At 36.2% G+C, this 27,977-nt stretch overlaps 1 protein-coding gene across 2 annotated transcripts in view; it reads left to right on the top strand.

Moving 5' to 3' along the window:
* Positions 1-26,326, top strand: part of mlip (muscular LMNA-interacting protein) — a 30,842-nt gene extending 4,516 nt beyond the window's left edge. The window contains exons 2-12 of one of the 2 annotated variants that reach the window (XM_032553839.1): positions 836-961; positions 7,004-7,141; positions 7,461-9,044; positions 10,378-10,452; positions 12,043-12,120; positions 12,201-12,284; positions 12,407-12,451; positions 13,436-13,480; positions 14,442-14,504; positions 14,581-14,703; positions 25,893-26,326. In XM_032553839.1, the coding sequence (XP_032409730.1) occupies positions 848-961; positions 7,004-7,141; positions 7,461-9,044; positions 10,378-10,452; positions 12,043-12,120; positions 12,201-12,284; positions 12,407-12,451; positions 13,436-13,480; positions 14,442-14,504; positions 14,581-14,703; positions 25,893-26,111 (2,568 nt within the window). In that variant the 5' untranslated portion in view covers positions 836-847 and the 3' untranslated portion in view covers positions 26,112-26,326. The remainder of the gene's footprint in view (positions 1-835; positions 962-7,003; positions 7,142-7,460; positions 9,045-10,377; positions 10,453-12,042; positions 12,121-12,200; positions 12,285-12,406; positions 12,452-13,435; positions 13,481-14,441; positions 14,505-14,580; positions 14,704-25,892) is intronic. The other variant, XM_032553840.1, reaches the window with a different exon arrangement.
* The last annotated feature ends 1,651 nt before the right edge of the window (positions 26,327-27,977 follow it).

Raw genomic sequence — 27,977 nt, 5'->3', positions numbered from 1 at the left:
ATAAGCTTCAAAGCAAAACACCAATATAGAAATATGGAACATTGTTGTTTTGGGAAAATTAGGAAAATAAAACAGAATCTCCTTTAATGGATAGAAAGATGCTTGATGAAAATGACTGCGCATCTCATATTGTCATAAGCTTCAAAGCATATTTCTTTCTGGGCTTCATGAAACAGACTTTCCCACAGCTCTGCCCCAGTAACAAAACTCCCAATTTACAACTGTGTTTTATAAAATAGACTTGTAAAATTTGATAAAAACTACTAATCTCTCTAACATTTTACTCTGAATTTAGGCATTACGTTGTTTCAGCTCATTGCATTTGTCACACGTGCTCTTATACTAAAGCAATTAAGATCTAGCACTGCAATAGGTTAATTTAAATGTTTGTTTTGTTTCAAATAAAGGCTGTGGGAAGGAGGGGGGTTCAATTTAATACCTATTTGTTATTTTTAAACTTGGGCTGAATGAGAGCATGACTTGATGTGACAGCAGCTAAATGGTTCCCAAGAATCTGGGCATGTCAAAGCTTTGAACCACACTGTTTAATTAACTCACCTCCCTATGCGTGTGTGTGCGTGTATCTGAGTAATGATATATCATATGTGGTGAGGAATATCGCCCTATAAAGGAGAGACGTAACCGAGCGAACAACTTTCAAACTCAACGGGTTGTGCCACTTTTTATAGCAGCAATTTTCATTGTATTTCACTCAGCATGAACTGCAAGTAGATTTTTTGCTTGTGTGTATTTCAGTGACATTAGAAAGAGGGTCTTTCCAACTGTGCATTACATTAAAATATATTTATTTTTTTCTCTCCAATAACATTCGCAGGTTACAGTAAGGATGCCCGCTAAGCCTGCAGCTTTTACCTTTGTGCCTGTGGTGCAGAAGCTACCAATTAAAAACATTCTTGCCAGTGATGAGAAGTTTTCTGCTCAGAAAGGAAAATCAGATAAGGTAAAGCCACAGCAGTGACATGCTGGTAATTGGTACAACTGATTTTACAACCTGTGATGTCACAGTTCAGGGTTTAAACACATAAACTTTTAATTAACAGACTAAGGCTATGTTATATATGCTATATAAAATGTAACATGACTGTTCAGACAGTTTTAAAACAACTTGAGATGTATCTGAATTAGTACCACATATGGAAGTAGCAAAGCCATATTTTTGGGAGGCCAAGAAGATTGAAATTGTGCTTTTCAAAGTTGGATATCATTGGCATTTGCCTGCTTTGTGAACAAAACCTCAGATTTTTCTGTTTTTAAGGTTTCATATGTGAAAACATTTGAAAGAACATATGCACAACTCCCCTTAGACATTTGTAAGTAATCATCATTTCTGACTTTGACTGAGGTTTATAAAATTCTTTACAACAACATGATCTAGCAAGATTTGTTAAATAGCTAAAGCCTATAGGATTTAAGTTGGCCTAAAAATGTGTAACTTATCTACAGTATGTCGCAGTTAGCTAAGTTTACTTTTGATCCCATTGTGAAAGAAATCAAATGTCCATCTTCAAATTGTCTGATGACAGATTAAAAGTTACTTTAACATAATGCAAACCTTAAAGAAAGTTGTTCATTCTGGATTACAGTCCTCACCAATTCTTCATCAAATAGGACGTTTGATGACCATATGCTATTCAGTAAGATTTTTACTGCTTCATTATAGATCTCAACTAAATGCCAATTAATGCAATCTGTAAGGCTCACAACACAAACAGTGCTATCATCTTCCCGGAAACTCATCAAAGACATTTCTAATCCGAAGGTTAAAACAAAGGTTGATGATCTGGCTTTGCAAGGTTGTTGTATGAACACACCGATGTTAACGGTGGTACAAGGACTTGCTTCCAAGGTGAAATATTTATTGGAATGTTGCTTTTCAAAAAAATAGTTAATAAAAATAAATTGTTTCTCTAAAATTTAACTTCTTCAAATTGAAAAAAAGAAATACTCGCACTCAAACAGGTTAATGGAGAAAATCTATTTCAGCAACTGTCAATTGTGTGAAAAGAAGTGATTTATCATGTCAGGGAACTGAAGATTAAATTTGTTCACCACAGGCGTATAATCAATCTCACTTTTACTGTACCTACAGTACTTTTGTACCTCATCTTTGGGAACGAGCAGGCGAAATAAATTCAGTTGTAGCAGCAGCTGGTGAGGTTTTTTACAACATCCCTTCAATAGAAAAATGATTGTAAAAATATAAACACATACAATTCCCAAAGGTATTCACTCACCTCCAAATTAATGTATTTGGGAGTTCCAGTCAGTTAAAAAAAAATAAAAATAAAAACAGCATCAAGGTATATACAGAAATTTGTGAAAGAATGGGTCACTGTGAGGAGTCCAGTGAATTATAGGGTAGTGATGAGACAGGATGCAACCTGTGCAATAAGTCCAGTCATAAAAAAAAATCTAAATACTCCACTAGATAATAAGAAATTAGCAGTTTCTGGGAAAAACAACTGAGTCATAAAATCATAGGTTCCAAAAATATGTGTATGTGTACAAGCTAACTGCCTTTAAATTACATCTCTGTTGCATCATTTCCAATATAATGTGAGATTCTGGTTCAAACATTGCAGAAATTGCATCCTTATCTATGTGAGGTCAACATCAAATACTTTTCTAAAGTGACCATAGAAATCCAGTAAGATGCTCTTCTACCATAAAAGTGAACATCAAAGTCTAAATATAGCATTTTTACACAATTTAACCTAATATTAAAAGAAATATCTTCTTTTCAAAGGTACTTTTTCTGAATCACAGCATAACGAAATGTACAGGTACATGAAAGTGCACTGCGATATTAAAAGTAAGCTTTCCAGGGGGCTCGTATTGACCCCCTCTGGTGCAGCTTGCTGGAGGGCTTAAAGTGCTAAAAGTTTATCCAGTTTTGCTGTCGTAACACCACTACGGTGCTGGAAGCTTGATGTCAGCTTGCTGACTGCCAGCATGTAGACTTCAAAGGTGACACCATTAATTTCTGAATTTCCTCCAAGGTTATTATCCCAAGGATTGGCAGGCCATTGGGAAATCACAGTGAGAAACATATAAAAACAGACAGTCTTTTTAAGAAAAACTGTTGTCTTCATGATTTATGCATCTGAATAAACAGTTGCTATAACTCTCACATGTTTGGATCCTGGTTTTCACCTTACATATGGTTTGCTATAAAAAATTTAAAAATAAACTAAAGTAATCTAAACTGTGAAGCTTAGCACATCAATAACTGCAGATAGTACAAAAATTGAATAATAGGAGGAAGTAGGAAAGTGGTCGGGATGTCCTCAAGCAATCTGAACCCACGGTGGTAACTACAGAGACAGCTCGGCATAACCTAAGCCCCTCTAATTATAAGTTTTATCAAAATGGTTTTCAGCTGAGTCCTAAAAGTAGACAGGGTGCCTGTCTGTCTCAACTGGAGCTGGTTCTACAAGAGAGGAGTGTCAAGGCTCTTCCTGTAGCCTTTTGGATCAGCTGAAGGCATTTTGCAGATTCATCCCATAATTGGGGTTTTTTTCTATACAGAAAGGACTCACAATAGTCCAACCTTAAAGTGACAAACACATGGACTCTTTTCCTTCATTATCCTGTTATTTCATGACAGGATAATCTTAATTTGGCACGAGTGAACAGACAAAATAAGAAAGTGGAAACCACAGTATGAAATTTTCAGTTCATTGTCCTTGGCAGGCAAAGTTTATGAATTTACTGTGGGGGACCATGAGATTTCTGATTAATTGCATTTAAGTCTTGCATTGAATACATATTGACACGAATCCAAGATGTAAGAAACTTAAAAAAGGAGGCATAAAATAATGTATTTTAGTCAGAAATACACAAATTCAGAGGGAAAAAAGAATCTGTTCATCATGTTAAAAAAATCAGCATTTTACGCAAAGTAACAATTTTTTATTATGTCAGTTTTAGGCCATCACTTTTTCATTAAAACGTATTCTCAAGTAAAAACATGCAATAAAGTTATTTTGTATTATCTGTACTGTACTTTAAAACTTTTGCTCTCCAATTTTTAACCACTTAGTCAAAAAAACAAACAACAACAAACAAACAATAGATTCAACAGATAATCTCTACAATGAATTGACTTGCTGTAAAGTCTAAATTTTCCGCAAATAAAGTACAAAAGATGTGGTTTGTATTCATTATGAGCACACATCACTACATCATGCAGAGGATGCATGGAATCTTTTTTGACAGGGATGATTTTTGTTCTTCTATCTGGGTCAGATTAGATCAGGGCATACTGCGTTTATATTTGTTTACTTACACTTCAGCTTGGTAATTTGACTGACATTTATGAAGAATATCATATCAAAGAAGACCAGAAAGAATATCAGAACCTTGTAGAAAGAGGTGTTATACAAACTGAGATACAGAGTACGAGTCTCTCAACCCAAAGATGAATATATTTAGAATTGAAAATACAAAAACGTCAACAAGAGTTACAATGTCAGTAAAAGTGTAAAGTAAACATAAGGGAAAGAACATCCATAAATAATTAGCTCAAAGTTTTCATGTGAAAGAAATGCTGTACAGCTGTGGAAGTGTGGACTCCAACACCTATAGAAAAGTTGAGAGTGAAGAAAAGGCACATTTCTTCAAAGTAATATTATACTGACCACAGATTCACAGAGGTATACCCCAGAAGAGTAAAGTTTGTGGCTCTGCCTTGATGTTTTTATTTCCCTGATCAGAGCATTAGAAGCTTCTGTGTATGGCCCTCAAGAGAGTGATGCCTGCAACTCAAAGAATCAAACACGATGATTCACATCAAGGCACAAGAAGTCACAGGCTGCTCTAGAAATAGCTGCCAAAAGTGATTATTTTAAGTCCTGAAAACCAAGGAGATAAGGAAAATGTCATCAAAAATCTTAAAGATATACAAGAAAGGTTACATTTGGACATTTGGCTGCAGTCACTTTATCTCTGTGATATTTTCTCACTGCCGAAATTTACAGCTGCTGGAGGTTTCTCAAACCTCCGGCTGCCGTTAAAAAAAAAAAATGTTTAGAAAGAGCACTCTCAAGTTCGAATCTTCAATTTGCATTCATATCTCTAATAGGTGTATAAATTCTGTGTCCAATTACAGTGCCACTTTAAATTAGACTGTGTTCTTTCTTGTTGTCCTTGGGTTTGTTATGAATCCCACATTGCCTTCAGGGCTTGAAACTACTTGAGGTGAAAGCACAAAGGAAGATATCTTTGAATTCACAGTATATGAAATAGGAAATGAATGGCGCCCAACCAAAAACAACCAATCAGAGACAGGTAAGACCTGCCTCCTGCCTTTAATTGGTTGCTTTTAAACAGTATTGGGAGCACTGGGAGAAGAGAAAGGGGCTTGATTACTTTTTCAGGTTATCTGTCTCATACCAAACAGTCAAGACAAAGTGACAGTTCCAATAAATAAAAAAAAGTATTTTTTAGAAAAGTTACATACTGCAGCTTTAAGCCCCAAATATTTTTTTCTTTTGGTGATAAATAGTCTTAAGGGTGATATATTCATATTTCTATACAAACATTGACATTTTCACATACATTTGTCTTGTTCTTCAATTTGTTGCCTAAAACAATGTCAGGCTTGCCTCCTTAAGGCTCTGTAGAGTCAAGCTGAACTGGTTAAATCAATTCTCATTGTCTGATATCTGAATTGTAGATATCAGAATATTTATCTTACTATATAACATTTTCAAAACGTTTTATGTTTTCAACTCATTACATACATACAAATTGTACAACCACCAGGCATCAAATTACATGAGAAATAATTAACTAACTCAATTAACTTTTCTCCATTCAGGCGCCATCTTGCTTAATATGAAAAAAATAAAATAAAATAAATTGTCAGTCTTCCAGGAAGCTCTCATTTGGAAGCCTTTCATTTCTCTGACTGTCGGTTATTTAAAGAAAAGCAAGGGAGCTCCAAACAAAATTTTAAATGAGTTCAGATGACTGACAGCTGCCAATTGACTGATGTATATTTTTAGGATGATCATCACCATGAAGTTCTTGGCAATAATTTTGCACACTAGAAGTTATTGCTCTTTTGAGCTCCTTAGATGTGGAGAAACAACCTTCCCAACAAAAGAGATATCAATCTTAATTTTAAAATTGTTTTCTGCAGATTTCTGCCTTTGCTTGATTTGTGAATGTATTCATACAATTGTGAGAATATATTTTATTTTAGTAGAAGGAAAACATTACAATTTGACAAAATCTTATGTAGGCATGGCCTATTAGGCTGGACAATGATTATGTCATGACTGAGTTTTTTCTTTAATCATCAGATGTTTCATTAAAAGACAGGTCAGCTTGAGTGCTTAATACATCTATCAGTATTTGACCCTTCAACGATATACAAGAAATGGGTGAAATTTTAGACGTTTTTAGAATGAAGCCCAAAATTGTCAATAGCACTAATAGATTTAGATCGAAAGTAGTTTTTATGAAATCAAGACGTCTCTTTGACGTCATTAAAACAGTCTTATTTTGAAGATCTGGGACTTAATTAAAGGACATTTTGAAGGGACCCGGAGGAAAGTTATTAAACTATGGTCACATGCGCATGCTTATGTACTCTACACATAGGCTTTCACGAGGCTTGAAGCTTGTTTACTTGCTATTAAAACATCAAAGTGTAAATCCTATAAATCTGCTACACTAAACTGAATGTCAGTGCATATAATTTTTAATAGATTTTATTGTGCATAAAATAAACTTGAACTCAAACAAATAATAATTATAGGAAAACAAATACGCCTCAAACAAATCAGCATCTTCTCCAGATGGAAGGAGTTGCTACATTAATGCCAGCAGGGCATGTGAATTATCTGGGGTATGTGTTGTGGTGAACCCATGCTCAGCCTTGAAGCTCAGCCATGCTCTATGAAGTTCATCTCAGCTCCTCTCAGGTTTCACAAGCTCCCCTCCACATAAATGTTTTTGCTTTTTCCCCGGTCAGAGCATAGCTGTGTCCCAGGAGAGGACAGCCAGAGAGACCATGTCAGAGGAAGACATTTACAAAGCGGAGATTGTCTTTATCAAGGACGTCTTGGAGGGAGGAGAACGAAACACAGTCCAGCTGGAGGCAAAACCACGAGTAAGTCAGAAATAACATATTCTGCATGATAGTTTTATTAAATTTACACATAAAGAAGAAATACTGATATTGCCTGGCATAAATATGTAATTTCTAATTTGAACCTTTTTTGTTTAAAAATGTAGTAGGAAGATGATTAATGGATTACAATAAATTTAAGATGATCTTTCAGATGTACATGCTCTGTAACTGACAGATGTAAAAAAAAAATATACTCTGCATGTCCAATAGCTTTGTTCACTTGCCTTGTATATTAATTCTAAACAAAATTAGAAATAAAACGTAAAAAATAACACAAATGTGATATTTCTTTTTCCAGTTTAGTCCTTTGCCAGATCATAAGAGCCTCTCTCGAACCAAGGCGTCTCCTTCAGTCAGCGCCCCATCTGAAAATACACCCGACCATGAGGCCATAGCGACTGTCTCTATGGAAACAATTGATGACAAATGCAGAGGCAGTCCCTGGCTGCAGAGCCACAATATCTCTGGACATTCTGAACATAGCTTGGGCTACTTTGCAAACAGAGGGTCTGTGCCAGAAGACAGAACAAGCCCCGTAAACTCTACAGACCTCTTCCCCACCCCGTCTTCCTCCAGAGAGTCCATTTTGTCAGAGGGCTTGGATAAAGAGCCGGGTTGGTACACCATGCAGCCTTCCTCTGTGACTTCTCCTGCTTCTTTTAGCAGAACTGTTTCTCAGTGCTCATCTATCCGCTCTGGAGTCTTCTCCCCTGCTGTGGTTCAGATCAGGAAGCACTCTCTCGCGCCTGGCTCTAGTCTGATTCACACTCCTCAGACCTGTTTCTCGTCCTGTGACAGCCTGTCCTCCTCCACGTGTCTGCAGACCCCCACTTCCCGGCATCGCCCCCCTCTCACCCGGCTGTCCCTCCTCACTGCCATCCTCAGAAAAGGTCGCCTTCCTGTGCTGTCTGCCAAGCTGCAGAGGCCTTACACCCCCTGCTGGCCTGTTAACCCTGTGACTCTGTCTGTGTGCAAGGCATGCTCAGCCGCCTGCAGCGTGGCTTCTATTCCTCTGGAGTTTTCATCTCAGTTTTCCTCGTCCACCTCTGTAGACAGTCAAAACCCCGTTTGCCGAGAGCCCAGCAGCGTTGTCAGTGCTCCTTTCACGGCGGAATCAAGTAAACATCATGTGAAATGTCTTCAAACTCAGGTGACGAGCGGCGAACTTAGAAAAGCTCAGGTAAAGTCACCTCCACTGGCGAAGACCAACAATCTCCCCAAAACCACCCCACCTCTGTTTCCAAATTTGAAATTAATTTCTGTGACACAGCATGAACAACCAGCCATGGCAGCTACAACAAAGAATTTTATTTCAAAGTGGCATGATTTTTCAGAGCAGAGGCCCACCATGCTCCTCAAGGACCATATTAATAATAACACCAGAAAACTCTTATTGCCAACCTCTTTATCTATTAAGGAGCCAGAGACCTCCGCGCCACGGAAATCAACTTGCCAACCAAACTCCTCTCTCTGGAGGCTCCAAATGCTCTCTCAGCAGCTGAGATCGCCGCCCGTCTCCCCTTCACGTCTGCAGCCCTCTCCGCCACACATCACACCTTTGAACACACGTTCCTCTCTCCCTCATTTACAACAAACAACAAAGGTTGGAGGACGTGAGTCAGAGGGGAGCGGCCATGTTTCCAGAGGACCCACACCTTCTCAGACTTTTCCAAAGCCCCGCAGTTTGTCCCCGTTTTGCTACACAACCATAGCTTTTCCCGGATGGTCGTCGCCCACAAGTACGCCCACACCTACACCCTCTCCTGCTCCACCAATTAGAGACCTCACCTCTTCTCCTTCCTTGTCCCTCCGCTCTACGCCGTCCCCCAGGCCAGGGAGTGGAATATCAGACTGCAGTGACAGGGAGGGTAAAAAAAGAAAGGTAGTGTCCTTGTCTATCACAAGCATGACTTTGATGCACTAATGGTGTTGTTTTCTTTTCCTGGCACACACTGTTCTCTCGTGCTGTGTGATTAAAATGAGCTGTTGTCTGCTGTTAGGATGTCAGGTTTTGTTATCTGTATTTAGATGTCTGTCTGTGTTTGTCACATGAGCCATTGCTGCTGCTATGGATTATCAATCTGCACAGGTTTCCACATCAGTACTCATGACCACACATCTGGAAAAGCTGTTTGGTGTCAAAACTTTGGATTTATGAACTAAAATAATGCAGCATGTCTACATTTGGACATCCATTGTCCAAATGTCTGTTTTTAGACAATGGACGAGATGCCTAACACATAGGGCCATGCAAAGGATTTAAAGCCCTTAATTTTTTTTCTTTTTTACAATTTCTCACATTACAGCAAAAAAAAATAATAATCAATATATTTTGTTCTAATTTTCTTCTTTAACAAATTAAAATCTGAAAAAGCCTGTATGCATAATTCATCTCCCCTGAACCAATAATTTGTAGACTCTGCTTTTTACAGCAATTAACAGAAATAGTCCCAATTAGTCAACTTGATTTGGGTCTGAACTGTTTTAACACACACTTACTTAATCCATTGTACCTCTGGCTGTATTTTAGTGTGTCTCCTTCTACCCTTCAACTTTTAACCTCTACACTGTTTATGACAAGGAAAAGCATCCCCATATCATAATACTGCCACTGTTTGTCACCAGAGAAGGAGTTTGTCAAGATTAGTGTGTTGTTAGTTTTCCTCCACACATGGGCCAAAATCTTTTATTTTGGTCCCATCTGGCTAGAGCAACATCTTCCACATGCTTCCTGTCATCATAAGTAGATTTATAAAGCGTTGAGGGGTATGAATATTTATTTTCTTTACTACTTCTAATTTTTACTAATTTGGAACATTTTTATGTTGTTTTGCTTTAGGGTGAGTTACAAAGCTGAAATGCTCTATGACAGGGGTGGGCAACTCCAGGCCTCGAGGGCCGGTCTACTGCAACTTTTAGATGTATCTCTACTTCAACACACCTGAGTCAAATAATGAGGTCATTAGCAGGACTCTGGACAACTTGACTGCACTTAGGAGGTGATTCAGCTGTTGGATTCAAGTGTGTTGGACCAGGGAGACATCTAAGAGTTGCAGGACACCGGCCCTCGAGGACCAGGATTGCCCACCCCTGCTCTATGAGGTGCACCTTCAGACATTTTACAAGGATATTCTTTCATAAAATGTCAGAAATCTGATTCATAATTAATTTGTATTCATTGTCTGCTTTTTTTCCCCCTCCCTCTCCCCAAACAGCATGCACACAAGATTAAGTCAAGCTACAAATCACTGGCTGCAATACCAACAAACACGATTCTCTTGGATCAGCAAGTGAGTTCACATATTTAACTCTAATCCCTCTAATTCGTCCTGTTATCCCGTTAAACATCCAGAGGATGTTTGTAATCCCCAACAAATTTGCAAAGTGTTGGTAAGAATAATTTACATGTTAATATATGGAAAAGGGCAAACAAAGTTTAAATAAAATCTCCAAAGTTTTTGAGTTTTGACATGAAAAAAAAACAAAACAAAAAACAATGAAATGTTTCTTGAAGAAATTCTGTAGCATGTTTGTTTTCTTAACACTCCTTGTATGAGAAAATACATTTATTTTAGTCACTGAAAATCTTAGCTGCAGGAAGATTTTCCCAATACATCAATTTCAAGCACTTTACAAGATTTCTTGTAGAAAGCACAGATTTTACCTTTCTTCTGCTGCTTCCCAGTTGAAAATTGTCCTGCCTTTTTTACTTCACCAATACTTTTTTGGTAAATCATATGTTTTCTATGTGATTATCTAAGAAAAGGAACACAAAGGAACAGCATGACTCCCCAGCATTATAGTAACTTTGAATTGTATGCAGTTGTTTTCAATGACTTATTTCACCTTTCAAGCTTTCCTTTAGCATTGTTTCTGAACGAAAAGAATCGCAAGAATCTATAAAAAAAACAAAATCTGCCCACTTTAGAAATCCATGGTCTCTGTTTGTGGTTCAGTGTGCTATGCATGGTTTGGGTAAAAAAAAAAAATCTATATTTTTGTTTGCTTGCTTAGGTTTTGTTTTTCTACAATCTGCACTATTCTTCATAGACACTGATCTTTCAAGTTCTTATTTAATAATGGTCAATATACTCTTCCGAGTACTTCAACAAATGTAAACAATGCTGTAAAGGATCTGTAAGAATACATGAGCTTTAGTGCAGTAGCATAATAAAAATAAAAATAAAAAACACGTTTTTAATTTCAGTGCTTACAAATAGTCATAAAAACATACTTAATACAAAATCAGCTGCGCCACATTTGTTGTTAGTTCTGCTTTTTCAACTTTGTACAACTCCATTTTGACAATAAGACGGCGTTTAATCATTTTAGAATGTTATGCAACAAGATGTTTGATGTTGGCATGAAGAACCATTAAGTGCTAAAAGCAAATAAAGCTTGTATTTTTTTTTCTAAATTTTTAAGTTATGGCACAACCTATCAGGAATTAATAACTAAACTGTCAGCTAGTGATTTCAGCTAAAGTCCATATAGCTGAATTGACTTTATGGAGAATATATGGAGAATGTGTCCATTCTCATTCTCCATATATTCACCTTTTTGATAGTTGGGCTGAAAACACATACAGTAGACATGGCCACTTTAAATAGACCTGTGCTGTTATCATTCATAACACCTAGTATTGAAAGATAACACTCTATAAACACATTTTCTTTCTGAAAAAAAAAAGATAAATACCGGTAATAAGGTTTTCAGGAGAAATATATTTTCAAAGTCAAGTCATTCTTGGAGAGACTGAATATGGTCACAGTGATGTATTTCCACGACCTTGGATTTTATACAGACAATAATTGATGGATGATGTGTTTTGTACTTTTTGGTTGAAACTTGGCCCTTTTTCTCTTTCTTTGTTTTCATAGGCAATAGATGAAGAAGTGGAAAGAAAAATGAATGACTGTAACTCAATGGATAGCACTCCTACAGACACACATGCAGAAGTAAAAGGGCACAAAGCTTCTTATTGTATTCATGCATCATACTTCATACAAAAGTGTTAATAATCCTGTTCTGTCTGCAGATGTGCTCTCCTGCTGAGCTCCGTCAAAAGTCAGAGGACCTTTACGCAGTTATTGATGAGATACTGGCAAATTCCAGGCCACCAGTGAGTTCTGTCATTGATTGCTGAAATTAAAACCAAATTATGCAACAGCAAATTGTGAATTACAATACTGAAAGTGAATTAATGGAATAATTTATACACCTTGTAATTGCAAAACATCCCAGTGCCAGAAAACTTCCAAGTCTTCGACTACCAAGGAGCATTTTCAGGTAATTTGTAACATTGTGCTGTAGATACAGGGTCATAATACACGTTTGACTGTGAGTCAATTTGTTGGAGGTTATATGAGAAAATTACCACAACTTTTGCTTTTGTTTTACTTGAAACCAGAAATAATTTACAAACAAAGCACAATCGTTGTGGGTGTTTGTATTAAATTTCTGCCTCCATGATTTTGGACTTAATAAAACAGAGTTAAACAGCAACAATTATCTGGTTTCTAAATAATCCCTGTCTGTGAAAACATAACTCTGAATCACCTTTGGACCACTAAGAAATAATCCAGTCCCCTAAACTCAAGGAATGCAACAGGTGTAGTGCATGTCCCCTTTACATGATCTATGCATTCAGAGTACCTGCCCTCTACTGAGGGCTTGTTAACCCTGCTTTCTGAAAAGGGGCTCTGTTGGCTCATGAAGCACTGACTCTAGCCAGAGTCCATGTCTTGACAATCTTCCCAAATCTTTGAAAGGGCTTTGCTTCAAAATCTCTTAAATGGTTATTGGAAAATAGCTTTTCTTTCCACTTATTTTTTTTTATTTAATATGCTTGGATGCAGCATGTTTACTAAATAGGAAACAAAGAGTAGAGATAATCAGCTTTCACGTTCAGGCAGAGTTTGAATTAAATTGTGGAATTACCACAGATGCAAACACTTCCTGCGAAACGGCTCTGGACTTTTGTAAAAAAGATATTCTCATTCATGCTGAGATATTTACTGTAAGAGGGATTAAAGAGAATTTTGACTCTATAAAGTTGGTATGTATGAGGAAAAACACATTGATTTTTGATCAAAGGAGACAGCCTCATGTAGTTTTCAGAAGAAACAAGATCAGCTCAGTGTCAAACAATATTTGTCAGTGTGCTGTGAATTGAAGGCAGATGGTTATATATATATATATTAAAACATGCAACTACAGGTGCATGTTTTACAAATATATTATTGTTTTTACTCCTTACTTTTTCATTTTCAGCACAGACCTTCATTTTCAAAATCCTTGGGCCGTGAAACCAAATATGTGAGTAGTTGACTGTTTTTCTTTTAATTTATTTCAAGGTGTTACTCCCAACAGAACCTCTGCAACATCTTGCTGCTGCTTGTATTTTATTATTTATTTATTTTATACATTATCAGTCTCTAATTAGTTTTGTCACTGAATTTAGGACTATTAAGTTAGACTTTTGTCATCCATAGAATATATTTTACAACAGAAAGCTCATTCATAACAACATGAAAAATACATGAAAAAGAAGCTCTCTTCTAAAGGGAAGAGCTGGTAGTTAAAACCAAAATATTTTCCTTGACACAGTACATTTAAAAGAACTGTTCAAATACAGAAAAGGTTTCCAATTGAGTGAGGTTATAATACCAATGAGGGATAATTTATTTCGTCTGAGTATGAACACAAAAAGTAGTAAGAAAATATTCATCAAGCTGATTTGGCCCTCAAAAAGTCCCTGAAATTCATTTTTTCCTTTATTAAATAAACTGTGGTTGTAATTTTTTGACATTATGATTCCACTACATTTTACATTTTAATTTCTAAGAGCCAAGTATATTTGGTCAATAAATATACATTTGCTCCCACAAAAATACTGTTTGGGAATTCATTAGTATTTCATTAATAAAATAGATAACTGGAGTGCCTGCTGAAAGTTTCATTCAAAATCCTATTGACATTGTTATATTTCATCAGAACTGGCGTACAGGAAAAATTATAGAAAATAGCTTTTGTGTTTTATGTAACTATCTCTTAAATTCACAATAATGCAGTGCTACTACATTATTTTTCATGTTTACACAATTAATGCATAGTTAGGACTACTTGTTTTTCTTATACAGTATTTAGTTTGTGTTTTATAAATGCACACACCAAGAATGAAGTAAACAATTAGCTGTAAATATGGTATATTTTTTGTACTGCATGCAATCTTCTGTCATTATTTCCAGCAAGCATTCAATGCTTTCTTTTTATTCAGGCATCATTATGCAGCCTGACTCCATCTGCCAATAAGCAGAGGAATCTAACAGATGTTGAAAAGGTACGAAATCTTTTACCTTGTAAATGTTGGTATATTAAAACTCTGCCCGTAACAGATTGTTGTTCTTTTTGTCTAGACAAAACCTGGGATGATTCGTCCGATGTCGGCTATTCCAAGACTTACAGAGGAGATCGAAGATCGGTTTAAATCAATTTCCTTGAGAAAGTATTTTCAACAAGCCATGTCTGATAAGAAAAAGGTGAGATTTATGATGAGTTTGATGAAGAAAAAAAAAAAAAAAAACGAATCTGGGACTAATTTTGAGTAACAGAAAACAATTTTTTTTTTATAACTATCCCATTTGGAGTAGTGTCTGAGAAACTTACTGTATCCTGGGATACAAATATACAGTAGTAAGAAAAAGCACAATTATTAAATTTCACCAGACTCCTCCCTTACTTTAACTAATGAACCTTCTCTTCTCTCTCTGAGCATCAATTAGATATGCAATATATCAAACATAAACTGCTGAGTTTAGTAGCGCTATCATAGTAGAGGGCAAAGATATATAAATCCAGTTTGTGAGACTGGACCAGGGGAGCAAACTATAGTTTTAGATATCAGTTGCTCAGGTGACAGTAGTGGTAAATGAGAGGAGATTCTGTTCCTTTATATCAAAATAATGAGGTGCCTGACCCAGGACAGGAGGACAGATTCAGACTGCATATTTTACGATCTTTGCCGCTGAGTGGAGATGGGCAAAGTGTCCATAAAACAAAGACACCTCTCTACATGGAACAGCGCTGGCTCTAGCCACGTTGGCATCTTGAGATTTTATTTGGTGCCATCAACCTGTTTTGTTCATCTATGTTTTCTTTTTTGCTTTTTACATTTTCTCCTGGTTTTGATTTTCCAAATTTTTAGTAACAAATTGTTGTTTTTTATGTGCCTGCCTGGTTTCTGCATATGGACACTCCATGGCACTGTTTAAGACAGCAGTATATTGCAATATATTCAGACCACCAAGTTTGAAGGGTATAAGTGCTGCAATTCCACAAATTAAATTTTTTTTAAATATTCATCTAAAAATGTGACTAAAACTAGAGGTGCATGTTTTACAAATTAAGCTATCTTGATCTGAAATATATAGTCAAAATAATTTTTTCTAATTTGAAAACTTCATTTCAAACAGTCATTTCAAGATTATTTTATTTTATCGTCATTCTTCAGAAGGTAATGAAGTTATTTTATCTCTCATCCTCAATCATAAAATTCTTTCACAGTGTAAATGAATGCAGTTGGAAGAACTTGGTCTCATTTAGTATTGCTAATCGTAGGAGTAAATCTCTGGTTTTTCAAATTCCAACTTCAACACACACAACTGTGTTACATTATTCGAGGTTTAAGCATAACCTGGTTACTAGAACAGCAAAGCAGCAATCTCAGTATTCTTGAAATATTAAAATTTATGTTTTATGAGACCAGATTTTACCCACATTAATTTAGCCTGATAGGGGAGAAAACTTTAAGATGCTAAAAGCACCAAACCAAGTTTTTCTAACAAAGTCATTGGAATAAACCACATAATAAAAGTTTTAAAGTTCATCACATCAGTTAGTAAATCCATCATTTGTTTTAAACAACAAATGATTCTCAGGGACTACTGCCCTGCTTGTTTAAGGTGTTTTCTTTTTGACCTGACCTGAATAAGTGGGCGATAAAGAGGCCTATGCAGCACGTGCTGGCTGGCAGGAGCTAATGCTATCATTTGAATCAGGGGTGCCAAAGCACACCTGATTGCTGGGCAGTCAGCAGGCAGTCAGACCAGGATTGATGAAATCTGCCCAGGAAAGAGCAATTCCCTTATCGAGAATGTGAGGACTTTGTCAACTGTCCACTGTGACCAAACCAAACTTTATATACACAGTGTGCAGAACGTGCTCTATGTCCACCTTCAGCTGATAGACGTTGTGTCGGGGAATCAAAACAGATCTAAAATTGATCTGTTATGGTCAAAACGTGGAAGGATGTTTTTTCCCTCCTGCTCTCTCTTCTTGTAATACACAAAGATCAACAGCATGTGTTGCTTAGCCTGTAGCATAATTAGGGAGTGCAGTAACGTCGCAACTGTAATTGGAACCTGGCGCAGGTAAATTCTGGGCACTCACAAAACAAAAGCAAACACATTACTGAGTTGTTTTTATGTTCAGCAAAAACAGAAGTGGAACTTCTTCCTGGATTACTGAGAAATTTTACAACTCTGTGTAGGTCAGTGCTTCAGTTTTCTGAAGCATCATGGATGCAGAACAAGATCAGCCCACTCCAGTTCAACCTTACCTTATGCACCCCCTAGTCAGACAGTCAAAGCCACTCTCAGAAGAAGACAGAATCTCTGGCAGTAAAGGTGCTTTAACACAAATATGGCACAGACAGTGGCTCACATACTGTGAAGAAAACCATACACAAACCAACAGTGGGTTTGACGGTATGTCTGCCAAACCCACTGTAAGAAATCCCTTCAAATGTGGAAAGCAGAACTGGAGTCAGAAACGGTATATTCATCAACATCAGTGTAATTTAAATGGTGTATTGTAGTAAGTCATGATTATATTAGTGTGGTGCCTGTGCCAGGCGTTGACAGCTTTCTGTATATTGATAGTTGTGGGTCATAAGTCAAGGTCCAGGGCTGTTTTGTTGCCCCACTCCATCCCTGGTTGCCACTGCCCACTACATGAGAGTTTTCTGCCCAATGCATCACCACAACAACTCTTTGAAGATACTTGCATGAAGTGAGTTATGATAACACTTAATATCCCCTTTGGGGGGAAAAATAATTGGTGAATTGAATTGAAGTTGGAATCTGTTGTGTGTAGTTTTGGATTGTCATATTTAATTTTATGTAAATTATTTCAGAATCCTGAGAAAAACCTCAATAATTGTATGTTGTACTTTATAACCGACAAAAGCTGTACTTCTCTTTTTACCATGGCAACAGATATCAAGGCTGATGCAGATTTGGTCAGAGTTGATTTTCTGAATTTGTATTTTTATTGTTCAGGGTGTTGACAAGATCAGTGACTGCACAACTGAGCTCTGGTTGATTAGGCTTATTGCTTTATTTGCACACAAAGCCAGGAAGATGCATCTAATTACAGACACTCACCAGGGATTGTGCATATGCATTCTAAAGCCAGAGCTGAAGCGATGCACCTCTGCAGTTAAGTGGCTATCTGCTGAACAGTTTTCTGGCATATTGACTGACAGGATTCCCAGAGCCACATATCAGTAGGGATTATGGCCACAGTTTACTAATAAGAACTCAAGTTTCTTCAATTTAAGCATGTCCAGGGCTCTGGAAGAGGAAGAAAGTTAACCATACATCTCAAGCAGCAAGCTAAGAAAGGTTGGGGAATTTCTTAGAGGAGATCATTATCAACAGTTCATACATACTGTATTTCATAATATAATGATTAAAATGCTTCTTTAATTCTAATACACACAAAAAAATACAAAATAATAAATATCAGAAACATGTTTTTGTCATTTCTGATGTTACACTGTAGACTGTGAGGTGAACATTTCTAGTGTATCAAGTCACTGACACTCCACAGTATGAGGCAACATTGCCTGCACTGCAAATAAACTCATCAACCATAGTACCACAACAGTAAAACACAATGTTGGCAATGTGGCACATTTTGCAGATGTTCGTCAGCTTATCTGCTGCCTACTCTTTCCTATTTTGGGCCTTGCTCTGTCACTTACAATTACAATGTGTTTCGGTGATTGCTGCCAAAAGAAGGCAGCCACAGCACCACTCTATGTGGTATTCCATTGGGTCAAATTTTGAAACCCTACGATGGAGAAAAACTGAAAGAGAAAACATCATAAGCACACAGAAAAAGCTTAAGCAAAAGAAGAAAAGGCTTGAAGGAGATGGAGAAACAGGAAGGGTTACGTGACACCAAACATTCATTTTTTTCACACATATTGAGCTGGGAGACAAGAAGTGGAAAGGAAAAGAAGATAAGATCTCTTGGTTGATTAACTATAGAGACAAATTCAAAATACAGTAAATTTTAAATCTAGTTTAAAGCCAAACATTCCTTTTCCATCAAGTAGCTGGAATTAATCAAATTCTGCAAGTTGTTGATGATTTAAAGTGTTTTATTGTTGCTCTAGCTGTAGTTTAGGGTTATTTTACTGCTGAAGTTTGAACCTCCACTTCAGTGTGAAACATTTTCCAACCTCCCACACATTTTTTTGTAGGAGTGTAACATGTTAGATGGTTGTGGTGGAGTTTGGCAAAGAGCAGATAAGTAAACAGTTGCTCCATAATGGTGACCATGTATGGCTATTTATTAAAAGAGAGACTTATAAACTGTGGAACTGGTTAGAGAGGGCTAAAGAGTAATAAACTGGAAACAGTAAAGCAACTGGAATAGAGAGAACCACCCTGCTCCACCTCAGGTTAAAGAGAGCAGAGGCAGGGGTTGTGACAAGTTTATGGTGAGGGAGAAAGAGCAGAGCTGTCAGCCAAATCGCTCCAGGCAGTGTATCCATGGTGGGACATTTGGGGAGGGAGGGATGGGTGGTGAGAGGAAAAACTCTGAAGTTGATTGAAGGTCTTGGTGCAGGGGATGTCACTGGGAAGGCATCCACAAGGTATTTGGTCTGCTTCCACATCTGCTGGCAGATCTACCGTGAGAAAAGAGGAATGATGAGAAGTTCATAACAGCATTTCATCTAACAATTGTCCACCACAGTGAGGCACCTTCAAGGCGGGACAAAACTGACCATGTCAAAGAATTACCTCAACACTTTTTTGTTGGTCTATGACTATTTATAAATTCACCTGAGAAATATCTCAAGAAACTAAACTCTGTGTGCCATTGTGCTCTTCATCTTATTAGTTGTGGAAATTGTGTCCACCATTTGCAGCTAACTGGGACTACGTTTCTCTGAGGTGACTAATTTTATAATTAGGTCCCACATGCGGTGTGGACTTCATTTCCATTTGTTTCTCTATTATGTTTGTTCCCAGAGTTAAGGCAGATCTGGGTATGTAAAAATGTTGCTCACATCAGCCTGGAATGACTTTCAACAAGAGACACTTGGTGAACTAAAAGTAATTAGGCTGTGAAGAAGAGTGCACTTGCTTTTGACAGTCAATTAGTTTTTATCATCTTTTTTATTTTATGTTTTGATGCTTTTAAGCCAAACAAATGTATGTTGCGGAGTGAATGACAATGCTGATACTTGTAAACATCACTTCTATCTTGCCAGGTCCCTCTTAAAAATGAAACTGTAGGTCAGGTCTGGATAAATAAATATTATTATTATTATTATTATTATTATTATTATTATTGAGTCAAGGAAGCCGTGAGGCTCTTATATTCTGGGCAATAATAAACATATCAAAATAATCCAAATACAAAGCAAACAAAGACACAAACCCAGACAAATATGTTTTATTGCTTTGTATTTTGCCTAATCAATAGGCAAAATTGATTGAGCAAACTTGAGCAAGCAATAGGTAATGATTGAGCAAGCTGGTCAGAGCCGTCAACCCAGCTCACCTTTTCAAGAAAAACATTTCCACAGCATGATACTGCCTCCACCATAGTTTGCCTTGGAGAGGAAGGGAACTTGGTGGATGTTTAATGTTAATTACTGATTCACACTTTGTTCACTCCCAACTACATTTTGTTACAGCCTTGATGGAAGGAATAAAAAACACACATCGTTTTCCTTCTGCTCCACAAACACAATTGCGTTTTGTTGGTCAGAAAAGTAAAATTTCTGTGAAATAAATTCAGATTTGTGGTTGAAACAAAATCACTACTTTTTGTTTGACATACATCATTTAACCTTAAATTAGCTGAACAGTGGCATTTACTAGAAATCTGAAAAGTCTCCAGCAGTATTTCTTCAACCATTCATTCATCTTCTTGTTTGTTTTCTAACCCATTGCCTCACACATCAGATGCTCACAGGGTGATTCAATTTTTCCTTCACAAGCTGCTGATTTTCTGGCCCTTTTCCCCCAAACTTCTTGTCAGAAAGATTCAACTGGAGAGCGGTGGAAAACTGTGACTCCCCTTGTTGCCGTCATGCAATTTTGTAAATTTACATTCTTCCCTTCTCATGATAAGCACAATTCACTTGAGTGAGTCTATAAAAAAAGGAAATGGTGATCCGTTCTGCCGAGGAAAGACAGGTTAGAGGAGCTGAAAGTAAAAAAAGCTGACAATTCTGCTTACACTATAGAAACACCCATTCTCACAGGTATTTCAGAAAACTTTCTACAAAGAGACTAAGGGCTCAGGATTATTTTCCCCTTCCTATAAAGAAGGACTCTGATGTGAACTTTTCAAGACCTTCAAACTGTCTTACACAGAACATAACATATAAAACTTGTAGCCAAAAAAATCTGAGCATCTCCCCATCTGCAAATTAACAGGCATTAAAAATAAAGTATATCATGAAAGAAAATCTAGTTTGAGTTTGTAGTTATTAAAAAAACCTACAAACTCATTATTTATTTAATGAAATGTTAATAAGTTATTTATATATATGTATAAACAAGTAGCAAAATCAGCATCGCCCAATTTCCTTTGTTCCCACAACAACTTTAATTTTATGTCAAAGAACAATGAGATCTGTGACACGTCAATGATTGATCATTGTATTAGGCTGACCTTTTTGTCCACTTCAAGCTAGGTTCAAGTGCACATAAATTGAAACCACAACAGCTGTGTCATTCATTAAGCATAATGACCCAGAGGCTATTTCTTTCTCAAAAGCACCCAGTGTTTATGGCACAATATGCAGATTTAGGCTGCAGTGAGAAGACAGTTTTGACAAGGTTGTGTTTTGGGTCACGTAGAAAATAAAACATTAAACCAGGTGGTGTAAATCAACAACCACTAAATTGGTGGAAGTTTACTGTGGTTTAAATGTTGCAAATCTGATCTATATTTAACTCAAAAACACTTTGAAAGAGCTTTTGAGGTGAAAGTATTAAAAAATATCAGTGAATGTTTCTGCAGATTTTAAGAAAGACACAAAATGGTCCTTTTTATAATTCAGACAAAGCATGACTGATAAAACAAATTCAAAGATGAAAATACTGACAGACATGCAGAATCAAGTCAGGTTACGTTGAATGCACAGGAGGTGAGAATAGGGAGTTCATCATTATAAAATCAGAAGAGAGACTTTGGCAGAAGCAGCATAACTGTGAGACAACAAACCAATAAAATACAATTATCAATCACTTAGCTGACAGAGAAATTACATGTTTCAGATTGTGTCAGGGGGAAGAACGGTGAAATTTGATGTAAAAATTATTGTTTTTCCATGAGAGACAGCATGAAAAAGTCTAGTCAACTTGCCTATTTCTCCAGGGAAGCTTTTTTTTTTTTTGCTTTAAATAATGAATGTTGCTTCACTAACGCTAACATATAATCCACGGGTAAAACTGTTAAAATGTCATGTCTCATTAGATAAAATATAATGCTTCAGCATGTTCAAATCTATTTAAAGGGTAATATTTCTCCATCAAGGAACCTAAATTGCTCATGTTTGACATACATCATTTAACCTTAAATTAGCTGAACATGAAAGGAATAATATATACAAATACCCAACACCTTAATAAGAATTTTGATTATGCTGTACCTACTCACTAAAAAAATCAACTATTTAACAATTTGTAATCACAATTAATGATTAATTCACTCACAATACAGAAACAAATGAAGTAACCTCACTATTGAAATGCAGAAAGAGTTGGAGGATTACTGTTCAGACAATTTTAAGCCAAAAGTATTTTCCTTTTTTTTTAAAGACCTTTCACTCTGTCTCTTTCTTGACTAACAGTTTGTCCACATAACTTGGATTTTCTGAATACGTAAAAGAAGTCTGAAGAAAGACTTTAAAAGAATTTACAAATAGACAAAAGAGAAAGGCTTCTTGATCGGGCTCCAGAAACAACCTTGTCATTGGACACAATGGAGTTTCTCCGGTTGGGTCAGACACAATTTTCTTTCTTGGAACCAGTTTTGGCCTCTGCGCTGGGTTTCAACACTTCTGTGAGCTTGGTTTCTCTCAGCTGAAAAGGTTCATCAACCATGACTCACACAGTTTGCTGTCTCTTAGGGGATTTTACTCTGAGCTTAGAAGGATGTCCAGGGTCCCTCTCTTTTGAATTTTTAACCTAACCTAATAAGCAGAAATAAAAACCACTTCACTGAAAGGTTAAAGTGTTCAGGTGAATAAAGAAATGCAATCAAAATTTGAACAAGTGAATCTAACTTGTCTGGATGCGATTGGGTTGAGCTTCGTGTTTCTCTCTGCAACTGTCAAACTTAGTCTGCCTCCATCTTTTTCTCCTTCTCATTTTTCTTACTCTGATCACAACCTCAGTTATACTTTAACCTACAGAACAAAATATGTTGTAATATTTACCCATAAAACAACCACAATTACTGTGACCTTAAGCCTAGTAAGTGTTATGTAATCCTTCAAATGTGCTTCTTCTTGACAAGATACTGTTGCTGCAGAGAAGGGAAAGTTAATTAAATACAAGACATATGTAAAAAATGTGTTTCTCACATTTTACTCTTTTATAATTTGTTGTTATTTTAAGACACAGCTTGTAAATAATTAGCAGGTTAGTGCCAGTTCTGAGACACAAATTCAGCTCATTTAACAGCAACCTGTAAACACAACATGTATAAGAAAAAGAAAGAAACACTAACTCCCTGTTATCAAAATATATCGCTTCAAACTGTCAGAAAATATCTGAACTTTTGTTTCAGTGAAAGCAAAACAAAATGTTGCCCACATTACTGTTTTGGAGAAATAAATACATTAATACTGTGTTTACGAGGAAACATCCATTAAGACATTGGAAATGCTATTTTACATTGCTTACAAGTGTGAGGAATTTGTCAATACCTTTACTGCCTTCACTTTTTCCAAGGTTTAAAATGTACTAATGTGTTTTCCAAACTGCTTTATTTGTCACAAAAGCACAAAACAGAAGTATTACAAAATGTAATAGAACATTGAAAAGAAAGGAATGTACCTTGGTCAAGTCAGTTTTGAGTTTTTTTTTTTATTGCGCTGCCGTCCTTAATCTGAGGTGAACCTTGGTGACTGGAATGATTTTATTTTCTGCTAAATTTAAGGCTTTATTCGTTCACTTCACAAATCTGTAAAGAATATTGGTACTAAATACAACTACACATGATTTTCAAAATATTTTTACTAAATTATTTTTGCTCATTTAATTTGTTTCCCCTGTTGTACAATCAACACAACAGGCAGATATTGGTGAATGACTACTTTTACCTATTTCTAAATTAAAATAGACGCCTTTGTCAGGAATGTTACAATTCAATCTGTATGAGGTGACATAAACTTGTGTAACAGTCTCTACACAGTCTCCCAATTACTGAATTGTTGGTCTCTGCACTGTTTAAGGTTTTCTGCTTTCATGCTTTGTGTGCTAACTTTTATGTGAATAGGGATAAATCCAAAAGCATCAAAGTGTGTGAAATTTAGGCCATGCAAATGAAGGAAATGCATACAGGCATTACATTGAGAAAGATATTTTTGCCTATTCTTCTTTGCAATAATAGCTACAGCTTTGTGAGGTTTAGTTTACTGTCTTCAGTGCCAAAGGGTATTTTGCACAAGAGCACAAGGTGGATCAGCACAACTGGGCTAAATTTTTTTTTACTTGTTTGTTTTTTATATTTGTTACATGCCTGGCAGGCATGTAACAAATATAAATACATATTTTTGATGGAATAGAGACTTATGTAAAGGTGGATGAAACATCAGTTTTAGACAAAAACCTTCAGGTGTCTTTTAGCTGAAGATAAAAAGATTAAATTTTTCAGCACACAGTGAGTCTTAGCGTGTGTTGAAATCAACAAAAGAGTGGCGACACAGTCAGAAACACCTGCAGAAAGTATAGGTTTTGGGAAGGAAGAATATATTTTTTTGTAAATGCTTGACATGTTTGGTCCAATGACAAGTTGGTATTTGAAAAGGTCACTGTAAACATTAATAAGTAAACAAATAAATGAATAAAAACATGTCATATTTTTTTGTACTTGACCAGCTCTCAGCTTTTAAAGAATTGGCCCTAGAAAGAGAAAGCAGCATGTGGTAAGAAGAACCACGTCTTCCAATAACGCTAAAGCTGTCTCCTCTCTTCAGTTCAAAGTCAATTCTAGTTATCTTTTCTCCCGCAATGAAACCAATATTTGTTGTTCAGTCACAAGGCCTGTCACCTGTCAGACTGTGCCTTGTACAGAGACAGAACTCTAACCTCACCCTGAATTCACACATTGCTATACGTCTGAAAATTTAATGAGCTGACTACACAAACTTCAAATAAATAGGAAAACAGCAAATGGTGTGAATGGATAAATGAGAAACAAGCAGGTTTTTTGCAGAAGTTTGAATGTTTTCTGTTTGCAGCATTTTAAATTTTAGTATAAGACATTTTTTTTCTCAACTCAAAGCTTTCACAGACTCAAAGCTCTGTGCACAGCATGAATAAAACTCTGTAATGACTCCAGAATAATGACTCTTTATTGATCATTTTTTCCAACTTGTGGAATTAATACGAGTTTTTCAAAAAGCTCAGTGTCAATAGGTTTTAAGAGCTTTGTCAGCAGTTTATTTAAAACTGCAATAGCCATGTGAAGATGCTGCGCAGAATAAGAGATTTTATCTGTGAGTCTCTCAAATGCCACATCAGCTTAGAGCAACTTCATTTCGTTTATAAGCCTAAAACTCATCCATATATAAACCGAACAAGAATCAGTGTTTTTTTGTTGTTGTTTTTTTTTAAACAGAAATGGAAGCAAAACTTTGGATCCTCACAGTTTTATACGGTTAAAAATAATTATGTGTTTGGGATCATGAAATGTTCTCAATCAAAGAGTCATGCCCAAGTGAAAATTAGCAAATATGTAATATCTCAACAGTTTTGTTGATTATGTTCAAAATAATATAATCAATATTATATTGACTGTAATATAATGACTTAGCTTCTTTATGCAAATGAAGAGTATTAAATATAACATTAGATAATGTTTTCTTTATCTATTATCCTTAGTATATGGTTATTTTTCCCACATTAATACTTCAATTGAATATTGATTTTGAAAAATGAATAAGTATCTGTTTTCATTAATACAGTTGGTGACCCAATGGAAAGTTTACAGATATATCTTCATATGAATTTGCTTTATTTATAAGCAATTACTCAGATTTTTTCAATAACCAGTGGTATTCGGTCATGCACACTAAAGTCAAAAGAAGATGATGATCACAACAATGCTATTCTGTCCATTTGCGCCTGGCCTGCATCACGGTCACAGCATTGACTTAGAGACTAATGTATATCCTCTTTCATTCCAGGTGGAAAATACCAGACTTGCAGCGCAGACGGATACCTTTATGGACTCAAAAGAGAAATTGATAGAAGATAAGAAGACGGCAGAAAGGAGAGGTCTGTTCTCGGTTTGTGAGCTGCACATTAAAGAGTCTGACGAGCAGCTTGGTCTGACTGGAAAAGAAGCAGGGGCATCTTTTGGTACAACTGACAGGAACATGGAAGTGTTTGAAGTGTGTATGTAAAGCATTACATTAGTTGTTTCTCCAGCAAACAGTTATCTGCTAAAATCCAGTCTATCAAAACTCTAAGTAATTAAGGAACAGATTTGCACTGTGAGTTAACTGAATAATTTTGTATGACTGCTAACAGTTGCTGGCAGTAAATGTTAAAGAGATAATGAAGCTGCCATACATCAAATATGTCTTTTAATACAGAATAAAGACGTTGTCGACTGGTGTCTGGTTAATTTTTAATTCTTTCTTCTGACATATTAAGATGAAGTATTGTCAACTTGAAAAGGTTTCAGAAATGTGATAGCTGTTTCTTCATTAATCAGCAAAACATAGAGTCATGTTGTTAAAATTCAATATTTACAGATGAAGGTTGTCCTTATATCTCTTGAAACGAGGACATTGTGGAATACATTTATACATTTTACAAAAGCAGAAGCAGAAAGTAATTCAGATTTGACACAGACCTATTTGGCCGTCAAGAAAACATAAAAGTAGCTCTTGCTTAAAAGGGGTTTATGACACATTTTATTCAGTAAATAGTCCATTATGCAGCAAGGTTACCCCATACTTTAATAAATAGGCTTTTAGCCTCCCCCGCAGAGCATGGCATCATTATAAAATATGAAATATCTCCTGTAAAAATCTGCAATTAAGTTTAAGAAGAGGATGTTTAGTTGTGATGTTAATCCGGTTTTGCTTTGTTTTATATTAATTATTAATAGCATTTCAGATTAAACTATGCATGTTACATCATTTCAATGAGGAAGTGCAGGTTGGAAATGAGCTCTGACCTAATATAAGCTCCTGTTCCGCTCGTGTTTTTCACCTTTTGGTATCTTCTGAACATCAGGTCTGGATTAAAAAGAAGGCTGGCCAAAAAGTGGCTAAGTGTCTTCTGACACAGCAACGCATACACATTAGGTTGACCTCGCTAAGAACAGAAGTGAATGACTTGAAGAGTTTTCTTAAAACGTATCGGAAGATAGACATACCTAAGAGGTTGATTCTGTGTCCAGTGAACAGTTTCTGGGCTGATTTGGAGGAATATTTTGATGAGCTTCTTAAAAAATGAGCAGGCGACAAATCTTGCCACTTTTCTCCTTATTGAAGGCTTTGGTAACAACATGTGAAAACACAAATCAGACTGCAGTTACAGTGAGAAGTTAGTATTGCCATGAGCCCCTTCAGCTATTGGTTTGACTACAGAAATTTAAATAGTGTAGGCTATATGAAAAGGGAGGAGAAATTGGTCAAGAAATAGCAAGTCATATATAAGTAAATAAAATGTTATAAATGTACTGATAAACCTAAAAGGTCAAATGTGAGAAGTCCCTCAGTAAAGTGATTTTATAAGAATGGTTTGAGATGAAAATGACTACGGCAATAACTTGGTTAAAACATGTTTATTGTTGCAACATGGGATTTATTCCCCCACTGAATAAATATATTCAAATTAATTAATTTTCTGTTGTGAGATTATACCATAGCAATTATAAATACATTTATCTGAAGGCTTTTCACACTTTTTCAAATATGAAGGGCACTGAAGCAGCAATTCTGAGCCAACAAGCCAGTGGATGTTTTTCTCACATCACAGGATGATGTAATAAATTATTTATTCAGTTCTGTGACCTCTGCAAGTCCAATTGTTTATCTCTTTCTACAAGCACTGCACACACAGGCTTCAGTTCCATAACTTTATCTTTTCCCCTTTTATTTATATGTCATGCTTTGACAGCAAGAAACATTGAAACTTTGTAGCATAGTTACCAAAATATTCAGTGTCAAATTATGAGCCACACTAAAGTGTCCTTTACTACAGCTGCCAAGATCTTACTATTTCACTTGAAGTCAGTGAGTTATAGATGTGACACT

Source organism: Xiphophorus hellerii, chromosome 22, assembly GCF_003331165.1.
Source record: "Xiphophorus hellerii strain 12219 chromosome 22, Xiphophorus_hellerii-4.1, whole genome shotgun sequence".
Classification (NCBI taxonomy): Eukaryota; Metazoa; Chordata; class Actinopteri; order Cyprinodontiformes; family Poeciliidae; genus Xiphophorus; species Xiphophorus hellerii.
This window is presented reverse-complemented; position numbering and strand designations above follow the sequence as displayed.